The sequence below is a fragment of the Pelobates fuscus genome, chromosome 9 (genome assembly GCF_036172605.1).
Source record: "Pelobates fuscus isolate aPelFus1 chromosome 9, aPelFus1.pri, whole genome shotgun sequence".
In the NCBI taxonomy this organism is placed as follows: domain Eukaryota; kingdom Metazoa; phylum Chordata; class Amphibia; order Anura; family Pelobatidae; genus Pelobates; species Pelobates fuscus.
In genome coordinates this window covers 32,838,018-32,852,587 of record NC_086325.1, presented here as the reverse complement: position 1 = coordinate 32,852,587, position 14,570 = coordinate 32,838,018, and the positions used below count along the sequence as shown (strand labels likewise).

At 37.9% G+C, this 14,570-nt stretch overlaps 1 protein-coding gene across 2 annotated transcripts in view; it reads right to left on the bottom strand.

Annotated features, from left to right (window-relative positions):
- Positions 1-2,954: 2,954 nt before the first annotated feature.
- Positions 2,955-14,570, bottom strand: part of DACH2 (dachshund family transcription factor 2) — a 423,481-nt gene continuing 411,865 nt past the window's right edge. For both annotated transcript variants that reach the window (XM_063431857.1, XM_063431858.1), the window contains one exon: positions 2,955-3,989. In XM_063431857.1, coding sequence (XP_063287927.1) covers positions 3,949-3,989 — 41 coding nt within the window. In that variant the 3' untranslated portion in view covers positions 2,955-3,948. The remainder of the gene's footprint in view (positions 3,990-14,570) is intronic.

Below are 14,570 nucleotides of genomic sequence, written 5' to 3'. Positions count from 1 at the left end.
ATATTATCCCTTAATAGCCCTTCAAATATTTTCCCAGTCACAGAGGTTAAGCTCACAGGTCTAAAATTTCCAGGCAAGGATTTTAAACCCTTTTAAATATAGGAACGACATCTGCCTTCCTCCAATCCTCCATTACAATACCTGAAACAAAAGAATCTTGAAAGATTAAATACAGAGGTTCACTTATTTCCCCACTTAGCTTCTTAAATACTCGTGGGTGAATACCGTCAGGCTCTGGAGCTTTATTTACATTAATTTTCTTTAACTGTTGTAGCACCTTGTCTCGAGTCATTCCATCATAAGTTATCTGCACATTTTTCGCAGCAATCATTTGCATATCTCTTGCCATAGGATCCTCATTAATATATACTGAAGAAAACTAGTTATTTAAAATGTCTGCCTTTTCCTGGTCTTCATTAACTAACAGACCCATCTCTATATAGGGGGTGTAGTGTGTATATATAGGATGTATAGTGTGTGTAGTGTGTAGGTGCAGGATGTGTAATGTGTATATAGGGGGTGTAGTGTGTATTTAGGGGGTGTATAGTGTGTGTGTAGGTGCAGGAGGTGTAGGGAGTATATAAGGGGTGTCATGTGTATATAGGGGGTGTAGTGTGTAGGTGTAGGGTGTATAGTGTGTAGGTGCAGGGGGTGTAGTGTGTATATAGGGGGTGTATATAGGAGGTATAGTGTGTATGTAGGGAGTGTATATAGGGGGTGTAGTGTGTAAGTGGTGGGTATAGTTAATGTATACAAGGGCTGGATAGGGTTAAATAATCAATTTGCTAGTTTCATTATTTAAATTAAAATAAAGAAAACCTACACATTTACTCCCCTTTCCCCTTATTACCTTACAGCGGGAGAGGGAGCACACTGCTGATCATCCCTGGTGATCCAATGGGCTAGTGGTCTCTACCTCAGCAGGAGGAGGCCACGAGAGGGTTGCCCTGCATGCAGTGTGGAGGCCCTTTGCTCCGTAACCTAATTCCCTTTCCATACATACATATAAGGTGGAGCTTAGGAATCACAATTCTGCAAAATAAAATATATACAACAAATAGTGCAATATATCTTTAAAATACTGTATAGAATGGAAATAAAAGAGTAGTTAAACACACAAGCCTGGAGTCATACCCTCAACCCCCAAATGGTCCAGAAGTCTATACCACCGGAGTCATTTGAGGGTATGACTCCAGGCTTGTGTGTTTAACTACTCTTTTATTTCCATTCTATACAGTATTTTAAAGATATATTGCACTATTTGTTGTATATATTTTATTTTGCAGAATTTTCGCAGAATTGTGATTCATAAGCTCCACCTTATATGTATGTATACTATGTGTTTTTAAGTGGTGTAGGGGATACCACTTTATAGGTGTTTTTGAGCTACTATATTTATTTACCTCCACACTGTGCACACTATTTATTGCATAATTCCCTTTCCAGACCATGAGGAAACAGAACTGTTCAGACCCTCTCGGGGCCAAACTGCTATGCTTGGGCTGGCAGGGGAGATTTTTTGATCTCCCCTGCCAACCTCAGCCCATGGCCATTGCTGCGCACTGGGCATTTGCCGGTTTGCCTGATGGCCAGTCTGGGTCTGATGAGAACCATGAGAAGACAGTGTTTCGGAGGCTACGGGATCAAAGAGTTTGAAGAAGAAGGACATGATCAACAGTGTCAAAGGCAGCATAGAGGTCTAGAGGAATTTGTATGGAGTAGTGGCCATTGGATTTAGCCATGATTAGATTGTTAGTTACTTTAATGAGAAAGATCTCAGTAGAATTGAGGGGGAGGAAGTCAGAATGAAAGGAGTAAAGGAGAGAGAGGAAATTGAGAAAGTATGCCGGACAGGTAAACATAGGTCAATCCAGAAGCTTTGAAGAGAAAGGGAGCAGGGATATAGAAAGGCAGTTAGAAGAAGAAGGCGGCTCAAAAAATTGTATATTTCAGACAGGTACAACAGTAGCATGTTTAAGGGGACTGGGAACAATGCCAGAGTAAAGAGGGCATATTAAGCTATGCCTTAAGGATGGCACAAGACAAAGGGAGAGAGATCTGATAAGGTGAGATGAGATCAAGTAGAAAAGTGATGGGGATGGGACAAGAGTTCAGTAGCCAGAAAGAAGGCATGAAAAGTAGGAAAGGCACAGTCCAAGTCTGGTTGAGAGAGAAGTGAAGGGGTGGGGGGTATAATTATTTCTTTAAAATATCTTGAAGTAAAATAGCATGCAAAGCTATCAGTTGAAAGGTTGGTTTGGGGATGGCCACAGCAGGGCAAAGAAGAGAGGGCAAAGAAGAGAGCAAGATGAATGTGTAATGGTGGAAGTCTGACAAGGTGCAACAACTGAATGGGAGCGAATCTGCAGGTAGATAGACTTAATGTGCCACAGTTGGAGGCACGACCGCTTGAGGTGTATGCTTGGAGCAGGGCTACATTATAAGGATAACATTATAAGAGGAGGAAGCGAGAGAGAGAGACAGGAGAAGGTAAGGATGGATGAAAGTTGAGAGTTGGCAACAGCTGACAGTTGCTGGAGGTCAAGAGAATTTAGGTTATTCCTGCAATGAGGTGGGTTAGACTGAGAATGATGGGTGAGGGGGCTCTCAAGAATAAAAGATAAGAGGTAGTGATCTGAGAGAGGAAACTGAGTGTTACAGAGATTAAAGATTGTGCATGCATCTGAAGAAATAAGATTGAGGGTATTGGCAGCTACATCTGTGGGAGAAGTAGTCCACCGGGATAGGCTGAGGGAGGAAGTAAGTGAAACAAACTTTGAGGCTTGAGGCTACTGAGGTCAAAGGTGGGTTAATTGGAATGTTGAAGTCCCCAATAAGTAGAGATGGAATATTATTTGAAAGAAATTAGAGACATACTTAAAATATCATAAGAAGACATTTTTTCAGTGTTTTTTTTTTTTTTTTTTTATTAAACCAGCCTTGGAGTGCTACACAGTAAAATTTTTCAACCGGTCGTTTGATTAGTTTAACTGTTCAATTTAATATAATACATTAAATTAGGCATCAAAAAATGAAAGATTTCCAAAGTCAAACAAAACAAAAAAAAATGTAATACTGTATCTTAGCAAGAACATCTTAACAAAAAAAAGTTATATTTTAACTTAATATGATACAACAGAGAAACCATACTTAAAAGGTTCCATTATCTAACACTCTACCGTAACATTGCTTCATTTAAAAGATCAAATTCCAAGCAGATCATAGAACGGCATAGTGATCCTCAATAATCTAGCTGCCTTGCAGGTAGGCACCAAGCTTGGTCATCAAATTAAAGAAAATTTGTACAGCATTGTTTTTTATTTTTATTATTTTTTTTAAAAATGTACACACATTTCTTTCCAAAATGTTATATATACTGAGTATCAGCTTTGATAAACAAAGCTAAAATTATAAACACAATTATACTGTTCTGTGATGAGTGGTTTTCGATTAACAAACAATGTTTAGTTCAGTCACAGGGATAGCTGGTAAAGGTAAAGACTTTGTTGAGTCTCGTATTACCATTGTGCCGTAGCTGTACAATATGGATAGATCCTGGCATCAACAATTTAAATGCCCAAGGGGACTGAAATGCTTGACCTATCTTGCAAACTATAATAAAAAAAAACATCAAATAAAATAACAGTTTGGGACGCAAAGAGATAGCGGAATAACTTTCAGATGTGCTTAAAAATGTAGACTTTTTCTAAAATCCAAAATTGTTACATGGATTAGTTTCATTTAAAAAATGTTTTTACAGGGAATATTTTGATATTAATAGGATGACATGGCAGTTCATTATGGGTGACAATTTCTCAAAAAAAGTCCTTCGTAGTTCATGCTTTATATCATCTTCTTCTTCTTCTTCTTTCCAGACTGAAGGCATCAGAGGTTGGGAGGAACCCTTCTCAGGAACAGTATAATCTTCGGACGCCAATCTCCACTTTTTCAGTACATGATCGGAGGTGGCTTTATGTACGTCCTGTTTTCTAAAGAAAAAAAAGAAAAAACGGTAAATTTTAATGTAAACAACATATCTAATTAATATACATTTAGATGTTTTATTTTTATATCAATTTACCAACAGACAAATTAGTCAGCTGCTCACATTGTCATCTAGGAGGGCCACCCAACCCGATTACAAACGCGGGTTGTTTTAATTTTTTTAATTTTTAGACATATATATATATATATATATTATTTTTTTTTTACATTTAGCTGCATAGTATACATATTTAGACTGTCTGTACTATGTTAGCAACAACTACTATGAAATAACATAAAATATAGAACAAATGCACGTCTTACACTGTTTTCATGCACAACTTATATACCGAGTATTGATTAAAGGGACACTGTTGTTATGGTGCAAGGAGGTCCCAGGCTTTGTTTTACCATAATGGATTAAACTGTTAATGGACAGTTTAACCCCCAAAACTGGAAGATGGTGTCCAATTGCATTGCGAACTATAAACTGTGTGTAAATTGTTTGAAGTCAAGGCTTCAAAGCTTCAGACCCAGAAAGAAAGTAGCTGGGCAGAGCAATCAGGTGCCATCTTTCAAAGTTTGTTAATGATTTAACCGTAAGACCGTGCCTGGGGACCTCCTCGCACCATAACAACTTAATTGTGATTAAGTTGTTACGGTGCCCGGAATGTTTCTTTAATGAACAACGACCAGTTTACAGCAGGAAAGTATATGTTATATGGATATAAATTATTATACACAGAAAAAAATGTAGAGACAGTTCAAACCACTATGTACATTTTAATAAACTTCCTTAAAGAATGTATCTATTGTTAACATCCAGTTTACTTTGAGAATCATTTGCTTTGAAAAAAAAAGGTTAAAATTACTTAAAGAAATAACAGGAATGAGCAATCTGTTTATTAAAACAAAAAATGTTTGCAAATAGAAATCTATGTATTTAGTTTAAAACGATTTAGATCTTATATCACAACTGCCTTTTGAAATAGAAGTAATAGTGCATATATTGCAAATGTATTTGTATTTCCCCTGATTGCCATCTTATTTCTGACAAAGTTTGTGAAACTTATAAAAATGAGCCCCTGCTAAAGTCAAGCTGGTCCCATTTTGGACATAGTAACTTCTGAGAAGAGTCTCTACTGAGGTCAATATTGTCACGTAGAGAGATAGATAGATAGATATATAGATAAGCGACTACCTATTGTTCCTGTTACATTTTGTTATTGTCTTATTTGGTAAATTCCCCTCTTATTGTAAAGCAATGCGGCATAAGCTGGTGCTATTTAAATACCAATAATGATAATAATAGATAGACAGACAGATGATGGATGGATGGATGGATGGATGGATGGATAGATAGATAGATAGATAGATAGATAATCTCATTTGAGCAGGGTCCCCAACTACCTATTGTTCCTGTTACATTTTGTTATTGTCTCATTTGGTAAAGTCCCCTCTTATTGTAAAGCAATTGTACAGCAATACTACTACTACTAATAATAATAGATAGATAGACATCAATCACAATGCATCTGCTAAAGGAAACATATATATGACAGAACCATATAGATAAATAATGTTTACTGGGATGAATGTACCATAATACATAAAAAATAAAAACATGTCAGTTGCTTTTTGAATAGTTGTCATTTTTGCTGTTTGTTAATGAAAATTATAACGGTTTAATTAGGCCATTCCTGACCTGTCCTGTCTTTGCCAGGAAAGTCTACGTGAATTCCACATCAGCAAACAGTAAGAATGAGACTAAAAGCACAATTCTCTGCAACAATCTGTGTTGCTTTGATGATTCTCCCCATCCCTGCTTTGCATATGCCAATACCGTGTTCACCCTGAGCAGAGAACCAATAATGACCTGTTATGTGACACTGATCCTTGGAGCAATTTCAAAGTTTGCCACATTTCAATTTCAAAATGCATTTCAGCCATAATATGAGTGATTTATCATTTAGCTGTAGCTGTCAAAGTAAACTCCTAGATAAAGCAAAAACATCTGGAAGCATAAACAGCTGAGAGCAGTGGCTGAATTTTAATCCAAACCAACGTGCTCACTTCATTAGGAGCAGGAAACAGCTAATTAGTTACTGAATGGTTTGTGTTTTAAGAGCTCTTGTATTCTATCTCCAAACAAAGATGATCTAATATGCATTCTGGACATAAACAAGAATAGAGACCAGGAAGATTATAGAACATAATATCTCCAGAGGAATGTTAAGAAGCCTGGGAAACTCTTTGGAATTAAATGCACAAAAAAAAAAAAAAACAACATAAGAAAAGGATAATGTATTTTAAATATAGGTTGTTAAAATTAAAAATATTTTCATTTAGCAAAGATGAGTAACACAAACCTATAAGCGTTGCTGTGAAATATAAAATAAGGTGTGTTTAGGAATATCCATTCGTCTACGTAGATGCATGGACTTTCTAACTCTCAAAGACCACTGAAAAAATTGCCGATGACTGAAACATGGTAACAGAGTATCTGCACTGCAGTTGTTACGGAATCACTATTATGTCTGTAGATATAGCTAGTGTTCCAAGAACTGAGGAAGTAGAGACTATGAAGCTTTGTAACACTGTCCAGGTCTTCCTGAAATGAATACTCTAGACACCAAAACTGTTTTAGCTTAATGAAGCCATTTTGGTGTATAGATCATGCCATCTTACTGCTCAATTATCTGCCTTTTTATGAGTTAAAGCACCTTTTTTTGTTTCTGTGTATACAGTCCTAGCCACACCTCTCCTACTGTCACTAACACAGACTACATGAAAACACAGTTTCATTTGCAATCAGACAGCACAGTGTGTTTACTTTAGAAGTTCTCTTGCTCTGTTAATTGAACTGTAACCACACACATGAGGCTCCTGAAGGCTCTCTCCATACCTCCATTTTGAAAATGTCCTGATTTTTAAGAGAGACTTGCCATCCACAGATTACAGATTTACTTATTGAAGATTGAAAAAAAAAACTATGTGTGTTATTTGTTCAATGTTTCTTTGTTTATAGCACTGTGACTGAAATGCAAAGTGTTTGGGCATGCATGTGGAAATCCTTGCAATTCATTGTATGTAGTTTATCGTGGGTGTGTGTCTACATTCTACACAGAACGTGAAAGCTTATCATTTGCTGGCTATTTGCCTTGAAGAAATTGTTTTTTTAATAAAAACCTTATGACTTTTACATAATAACAATTCACTGGTATATAATAACCTTTCAGTAAGTACAAGAACCTTTGTCAGAAAAAAAACAATTATGTTTTACAGCCCAAGTTACAGACTTACTGTCCTTATTTAAATCAATGCGGTAGTTTTAAATATAATTGCTAGTATCTCTTTAACTGTACAGTTATCTTGTGTCTGTCAACAAATGAACAATATTTAGATTTGGTCTCATGCCTTGGTAAATATGTGGTAAATATATTAAGCTAATGACACATGTTTTTGTATCCATGTCACATGCACATTTTATGATCAGTAATCAAAACTTATGTGCAATCCAGATTTCAGAACATAATTTGTAATTATATTGTTAAACATTCGTTGAATTCAGAATATCTGGGTGTTTTTTTTTATTACTGTGTAAACATGCCTATGATAGAATGGTGATGAGGTCTGTATGAGAGGCAACATGATTGCAAATTGCAGTTTGCTTGATTTACCTTTCTGAATAACCTCATAGTGTAAATTTAATAACCTCATAAATTGGACCCTCCAGTTTAGCTACAGATTTAACAACAACTGTATGACCGAGAATTCTGAGAACGATAGTTCAAAAATATATGCCAGAGAATTTTGGGAAAGAGCCATGGAAACAATGCTTTAAACCAGGGCCGGACTGGGAAGAAAATTCGGCCCGGGCATTTTTTAATTACAGCGGCCCACTAAAAAGGGGGCGGGGCCAGATAGGGTGTGTTTTGTCATCACCAATGACAAGCACGCCCCATCACAAAGTGAGCATGTTGGTTCAATGCTCTTCCAGGGTAGACCATGCGCAGAGCTCTGCTGAAGGGCTCTGGCATGAGAAAAAGACCCTGTATTTGTTATGCACAGTGCAAGCAAATTTAATAACATGCTTGCACTGTGTTTGCTTGAAATTTGTCTCTGGTGTCTCCATAGTTGGGATACCAGGAGACAAAAATGCTAGGAAAGCATAGTGTGCAGTGTGTGTGAGGGTGTGTGTAAGGGGTGTAGTGTTTGTGCGAGAGGAGTGCAGTGTGTGTGAGGGGTGTAGTGTGTGTGTGTGTGTGAGTGATGGGTGCTGTGTTTGCGTAAGGGTGCTATGTGGGTAAGGGTGCTGTGTGTGTGATGGGTGCAGTGTGTGTGTGCTGTGTGTGAGCGGGTGCTGTGTTTGCATCAGGGTGCTATGTGCGTGTGAGGAAGCTGTGTGTGAGGGTGCAGTGTCTGCATGTGAGGAAGCTGTGTGTGTCAGGGGTGCAGTGTGTGTGAGTGAGGGTGCTGTGAGTGTCGGGTGCAGTGTGTGTGTGTGCTGTGAGTGTTAGGGGTGCAGTGTGTGTGTGTGCTGTGAGTGTTAGGGGTGCAGTGTGTGTGTGTGTGCTGTGAGTGTTAGGGGTGCAGTGTGTGTGTGTGTGTGCTGTGAGTGTTAGGGGTGCAGTGTGTGCGTGTGTGTGTGTGCTGTGAGTGTTAGGGGTGCAGTGTGTGTTAGGGGTGCAGTGTGTGTGTGTGCTGTGAATGTTAGAGGTGCAGTGTGTGTGTGTGCTGTAAGTGTTAGGGGTGCAGGGTGTGTGTGGGTGTGTGCTGTGAGTGTGTGACCACTTTTTCTGTTCTACCAAAATACTAATGGCATAGCAGTACAGACTAGAAATACAATGCTATGAGTGCATGAACAGCCTCTCCATCCTCATGTGTCATGCTAGTAGCCTATAGTTCTTATAGTGAACATTTAAGTAATTCAAAGATGGAGTGTCTGATCACTCATCTGCTTTGTACATGTCCAAAATCATGCTGGAGGAAAAGGTCTTCATGTCTGTAACATACATAGCACAATCACCACTGTAATAATAAATTATATGTTTATTTGTGTTTTTGACTAAAATGCATTAAGATGACATAACATAATTTAAATCCTGACAAATGTGTGATTATTTCCCCCCTCCCTGCTTACCTTATGCCTGGGAGGGGGGATCCTGCTGCTGGCTTCCATCCCTGGTGGTCCAGTGGTGCGTGAACTCTAGCCTGTGTGGCTAGAGTTCACTCTCGCGAGACCTGGAGCGTTGCCATGGCAACGCTCCGAATCTCGCGAGAGGAACCCGACGGAGCTGTAAGTAGGAGCTCCGCCGGGTCCTCGCCTGGCTCCCTCCTCTCTCTCCCCGCCGGCGGCCACAGGATACTGTATGTGGGCCGGTGAGGGAGATCTCTGATCTCCCCACCGGCCCGCCGTGGACTACTTCAGGGCCGGCGCTCGGATAGTGCCGGCCCTGCACAGACCGGCAGGGGAGATCCTGTGATCTCCCTGCCGGCCTCGGCCCATGGCCACCGCGGCCCACCGGGCATTTGCCCGGTGTGCCCGATGGCCAGTCCGGGCCTGCTTTAAACTCCTAAAATATCCCTTTTTAAGTTGATGTGAAGACAAACATTTCCTCGTCATTTAGTGTCCACCACCAATCCATCCAATGCTGCTTATTCCCACAATCTTCTGTCTTGTACTGGCAATGTCCATGCCAGTTTTGCAGTGTTAAATCTCTACCAACCACGCACACTTGCATCTCCTGGCATAACCAAATTGCTGTCAAATTCCCATCAATTTGTACTATAAAAGCTATTAACCAATAGAAAACCATTGCCCATTTATGGTTCTCTCAATGGATCAAGTTGATTTAACTATTCTGGTTTCTTGGTGATGTCTGGCTCATTATTCAAGGTTTTTCATTTTCTATTGTCCTTACCATAGAGGTTTTTCCATCGTTTTAACTTTGAGTATTTTGGTTTTCACCTTTTTGAAAGTATTCTGTAATTACACTCTGTTTTTTTTATCCTTTCATGGTCGCTCTGATCTATGTTTGCGTGTTTTGTTGTAATACAGTCTAGCATATTTCCATCACTTTTGACTAATTTTAACATTTTAAATGTAACACCCCTGTCCAATAACCTCCATCCAAACATTTCAGTCTGGCTCTGAGTTCCACCATCAAACTTTCACAATTTATTTTAAGTCACATCTGGGGAGAAAAGGTCAAGACCTTACAAACACGGAACCACCAAATGTCTCTAAGTATGATTACATCCTTGTGTATTGTCCATGTTTATGTTTCACTAACAGGTAACTATAGGAACACAAAAATGTAATTGAAAAAAAAACTTGAAATATTGTCAGATTCATGGCTTAGTTTTTTCTTAAATTGCATAAAAAAAGGAAATAAAGTGCTTGTTGTGAAAAATATTTGTCACACACGCAATAAAAAGATAAGTATGCTTAAGCTAAATGCTTAAATAATACACTAAACTGCAATATTTAACATCTTTTATTTATTGGTACAGTAAACAAATTTGTTTTTTTTTTTAAAACTAGTCTCCACAGCATTGACATTTGTGTATTATTTATGAAGTAAAGATGTAGTTAAAATAATTCATTATTTAAGGTTTCCATTTAGAAACATCTCCTGTAAAAATTGCATACTGCAGTGAGCCATTTAGAATGACAGAATGCATGTGTGGATACAATCCTAATGGCAGACTGATAGGTCGTATTTTATTTATATGAAATAAAAATATATATATATATTATGTCCTAGAGAAAGAAAGGACATGGTGTGCAAGAAATCGGGATAGAATGACAGTGAAAATCATAGATATATATATTTAATTTGTTAATTAAACATGCAAAACTACTAATCCATGAGGAGATGTCCACCAATACCATAAGAGAATTGTACAAATTGCTTTTCATTGGAGGAAATAACATTTCATATTATATATACTATTTATGATATTTATGGTGAAAGTAAAAATCATGCCATGATGGAACTTGGTCCAAATATACATGATATAGACAGACGGACTGACGGTTTGTCAGATAGATAGACAGCCAGAGGGGTAGCTGTCATACGCAGATATAATAGGGAATAAATATATGAAGGACACTCTGCACCGTTAGTGCTGCAGTTTATTGTTGTGTTTATGGTACAGGGGATCTCTGAGTGCAGGTCTTCAGTTTATGTCAAACTGTTTTTAAACATTTTTATCAAAATTAGTACTGCATTGTATTTGGTTTGGAACCCGGACAGGACAGTCGACCCCAGCCCACTGTCCCAAACACAATAACCTTACTGAGACCCCTGGATACAGCTCTAAAAGGAAGACTCGAAGCACCATATTAACTACAGCAAGCTAAAAGCTTGACAACTTACCTGGGGTGTGTCAATCATGAAAAAACGAAGAAGAAAAAAACATATAAGAAAAGCAATGCATGATTTGAGACTATATTACCTTTTAAGACCATCTGCCCTACACGTTGCCATGAGTTTATTCCTCAGAAAAGAAAGGTCATTGTGACACCATAAGCCTAGATTTATCAAACCAAATCCCTCTAACCAGATATTGTCATGTTTTGCTTTGTTCATCTGAATCTCTTTCAATCCAGACTGATGTGAGTCTCTGAATCTATCTGTATTCAGGTTGAGAAGCAAAATAAAAATCTAGATTTTTCCTTTTGAACCTTCCCCAATCTGTACTCTCCTACCTCCTCACTGTTTTTCTAGGACAATGTTCTTATTGTGCGCATCATTAATCATTTTTTTATATTGATAAGAAAAGTCTTTAATAAAGACTGACTCTTCATTAGGGTTTTTGGTTGTCCAGCAAGACTGGATCTTGTGCCAAGCTTTGTATAAGCTGGTCCTGACCGTTATGAGAGATTATGAATGTTCCAAGCTTTATATGAGCTTGGCCTGACCACTATCGGAAATTATGAATGTTCCAAGCTTTGTTTGAGCTGGGCCTGTCCACTATCGGATATTATGAAAGTTCCAAGCTTTGTTTGAGCTGGGCCTGACCATTATCGGAGATTATGAATGTTATAGATTACTCATATTATTGTGTTAGTTTTTGGACTATTTGTACTTTACCAGCTAAGTTTCATTTTCTGTCATCTCTCTATCCATGTGCCCACATCATTGGTATTTTTGTAAGAGAATAATAACATATATTGGTTCCAACATGTCACATTTGCCCCCTTTATAGTAGCTCCCCCACTATTCTTAGCAGCAACTTTACATGCTAGGCTACAGTAGTTTTAGCAAAGTCAACCTTGACACACTGTTTTGTGCAGACAAGCAAGATTAGTAAGTAGCCAGTCTGACTAATGTGCAATGGCACACACTGTATGTACAGCACAGGAGAGTACTTAGCCCTCTGAAACAGTTCAATGTAAACGATATACAGCTTAATAGCATTGTGCTGTTCTGTGTATGGAAGATTTGTATGAGCCTCTGTGCAATAAATGTATTCATTTATTTCGTTTTCCCTCTAATCAAATATTCATTTACGTAGGTTTCATTCCATTAAAGAGAATATTATACAAAGGTGAGCAAAACTGTAGATTTAGTTTAAAGCCTAATCTTGTTCTCTAGGGGTAATATTGACTATATAAAAACTGTATAAATGATATCCCGTAACACTAAAATATGCTTATAGCCCCCTTGTGCACGTTCGTCTGGTTTATAACCTACAGTGAAATGCATGAGTGGCTTAATAAGCAAGGCATTTGGATAGGATTTTACACAGAGTAAAGATCTCACAAATTCTCGGGGAGCTGAAAATCCTTCAATAATAGTAATTCTCCCTCAGGACACACATTTTAGAGCTGAAAATGCTGGGTAAATCATTGTGTGTTGTAAAACAAGATGAAAAAAAAAATCAGCGATAGAAAAAGAAGGGATGTATGCAGAAAAGGAAACAAAGTAGTGTTCTAATAGTATTCCTGTCAAATTATTGTGCTTTTTTTTTTTTACAAAAAAAATCTATAATGAGAATACACCTTAAGAACCAACCCTTAAAAAAAAGAGCGCCAGAAACCAGTTGTTGTGATGTCATGAAAAGTAAAGAATTGAGACACACAAAGTGCACATGAAATAACAACAAAATAAAAATGTTGTTATGAAATTGTCAGGGAAAAAATACATCTAAAATCAGGGGCCATAAAAAGCTGTAATGTGACTTCCAAGACTTAAGAATTAATAATATCAACCCATCAACGTCATCAATAATATCAACCCATCAGCAATGCGATTGATGATATCAACCTATCACCAATGCTATCAATAATATCAACCCATCAGCAATGCTATCGATGATATCAACCTATCACCAATGCTATAAATAATATCAACCCATCAGCAATGCTATCGATGATATCAACCTATCACCAATGCGATCAATAATATCAACCCATCGGCAATGTTATCGATGATATCAACCTATCACCAATGCTATCAATATTATCAACCCATCGTCAATGCTATCGATGATATCAACCTATCACCAATGCTATCAATAATATCAACCCATCAGCAATGCTATCGATGATACCAACCTATCACCAATGCTATCAATAATATCAACCCATCAGCAATGCTATCAATGATCAACCACTTGCTGCATTCAGGAGACAGGCCTAGGGCATAATTTATATGGAAGACTATTTAATTGTGTGTACAGCTGTATTAGGGAACAAGGCAAATGTTAGGCCGAAAAGAAGCATGATGGCAATCAGGCTAACACTTAGGTCACTGTCACCAAATACTTAATTTAAAAAAAGTATCTTCTACCTCCTATCATACAACTCAAATATCTGTGTATGTATGGACCACAACAAACACATTTTCATGGTATCATAGGCATCTACTTAGAAATGTATGTGTGATTTTATGACTTTGAAACAAGAGCACGCTGGTGTAGACCAATATCATACACCACATAGCCAGAGAGGGCGTCGCACTGCCCTGATAGAATACAGGGAATGCAGTTGTATCACACAAGCCAACTGACAACGTAGAGTCATCCCTGAATTTGCATATATCCACTTATTGTTTGTAAGTCCACTGAAAGGAATAGAAACAAATAGGATTCATCATTGGAGCAAAGAGAAATAAGTAGCAATAAGGCAGCTTAAACAACATGGGCCAGAGTCTCTCTTATCCGGAGGACAATAAGGTGGTGGAAGGAAAAAGTTGGGAGTAGCGCCTATCTCAGATGATATATGTAACAGTAGGAATACAAAAGCAAGGGAAATTATAGAGTGCAGTGTGCTATACAATCAGAGGTGCAAGAGAAAAAGAGATGCACTTACAAGAAAGAGGAGCTGTGTAGCTCTAATAGTTGGCACTTGAACGCCTAATGTACGCCTAAGGATATTGCGGTGCCTCTCTTGATCTCAGTTGAAAACCGGAAATAAAAAACACTATTTAACTCTCTTTAAAAGGGGCCCCACGCTGGGCTCCAATAAATGTGAGTGCATTTCCTATCTTATCTTTTCACAAATATCAATCAACAGTGTAATATACTACACTATATATTGTCTACTTATGTGTTTTTTATTTCCGGTTTTCAAC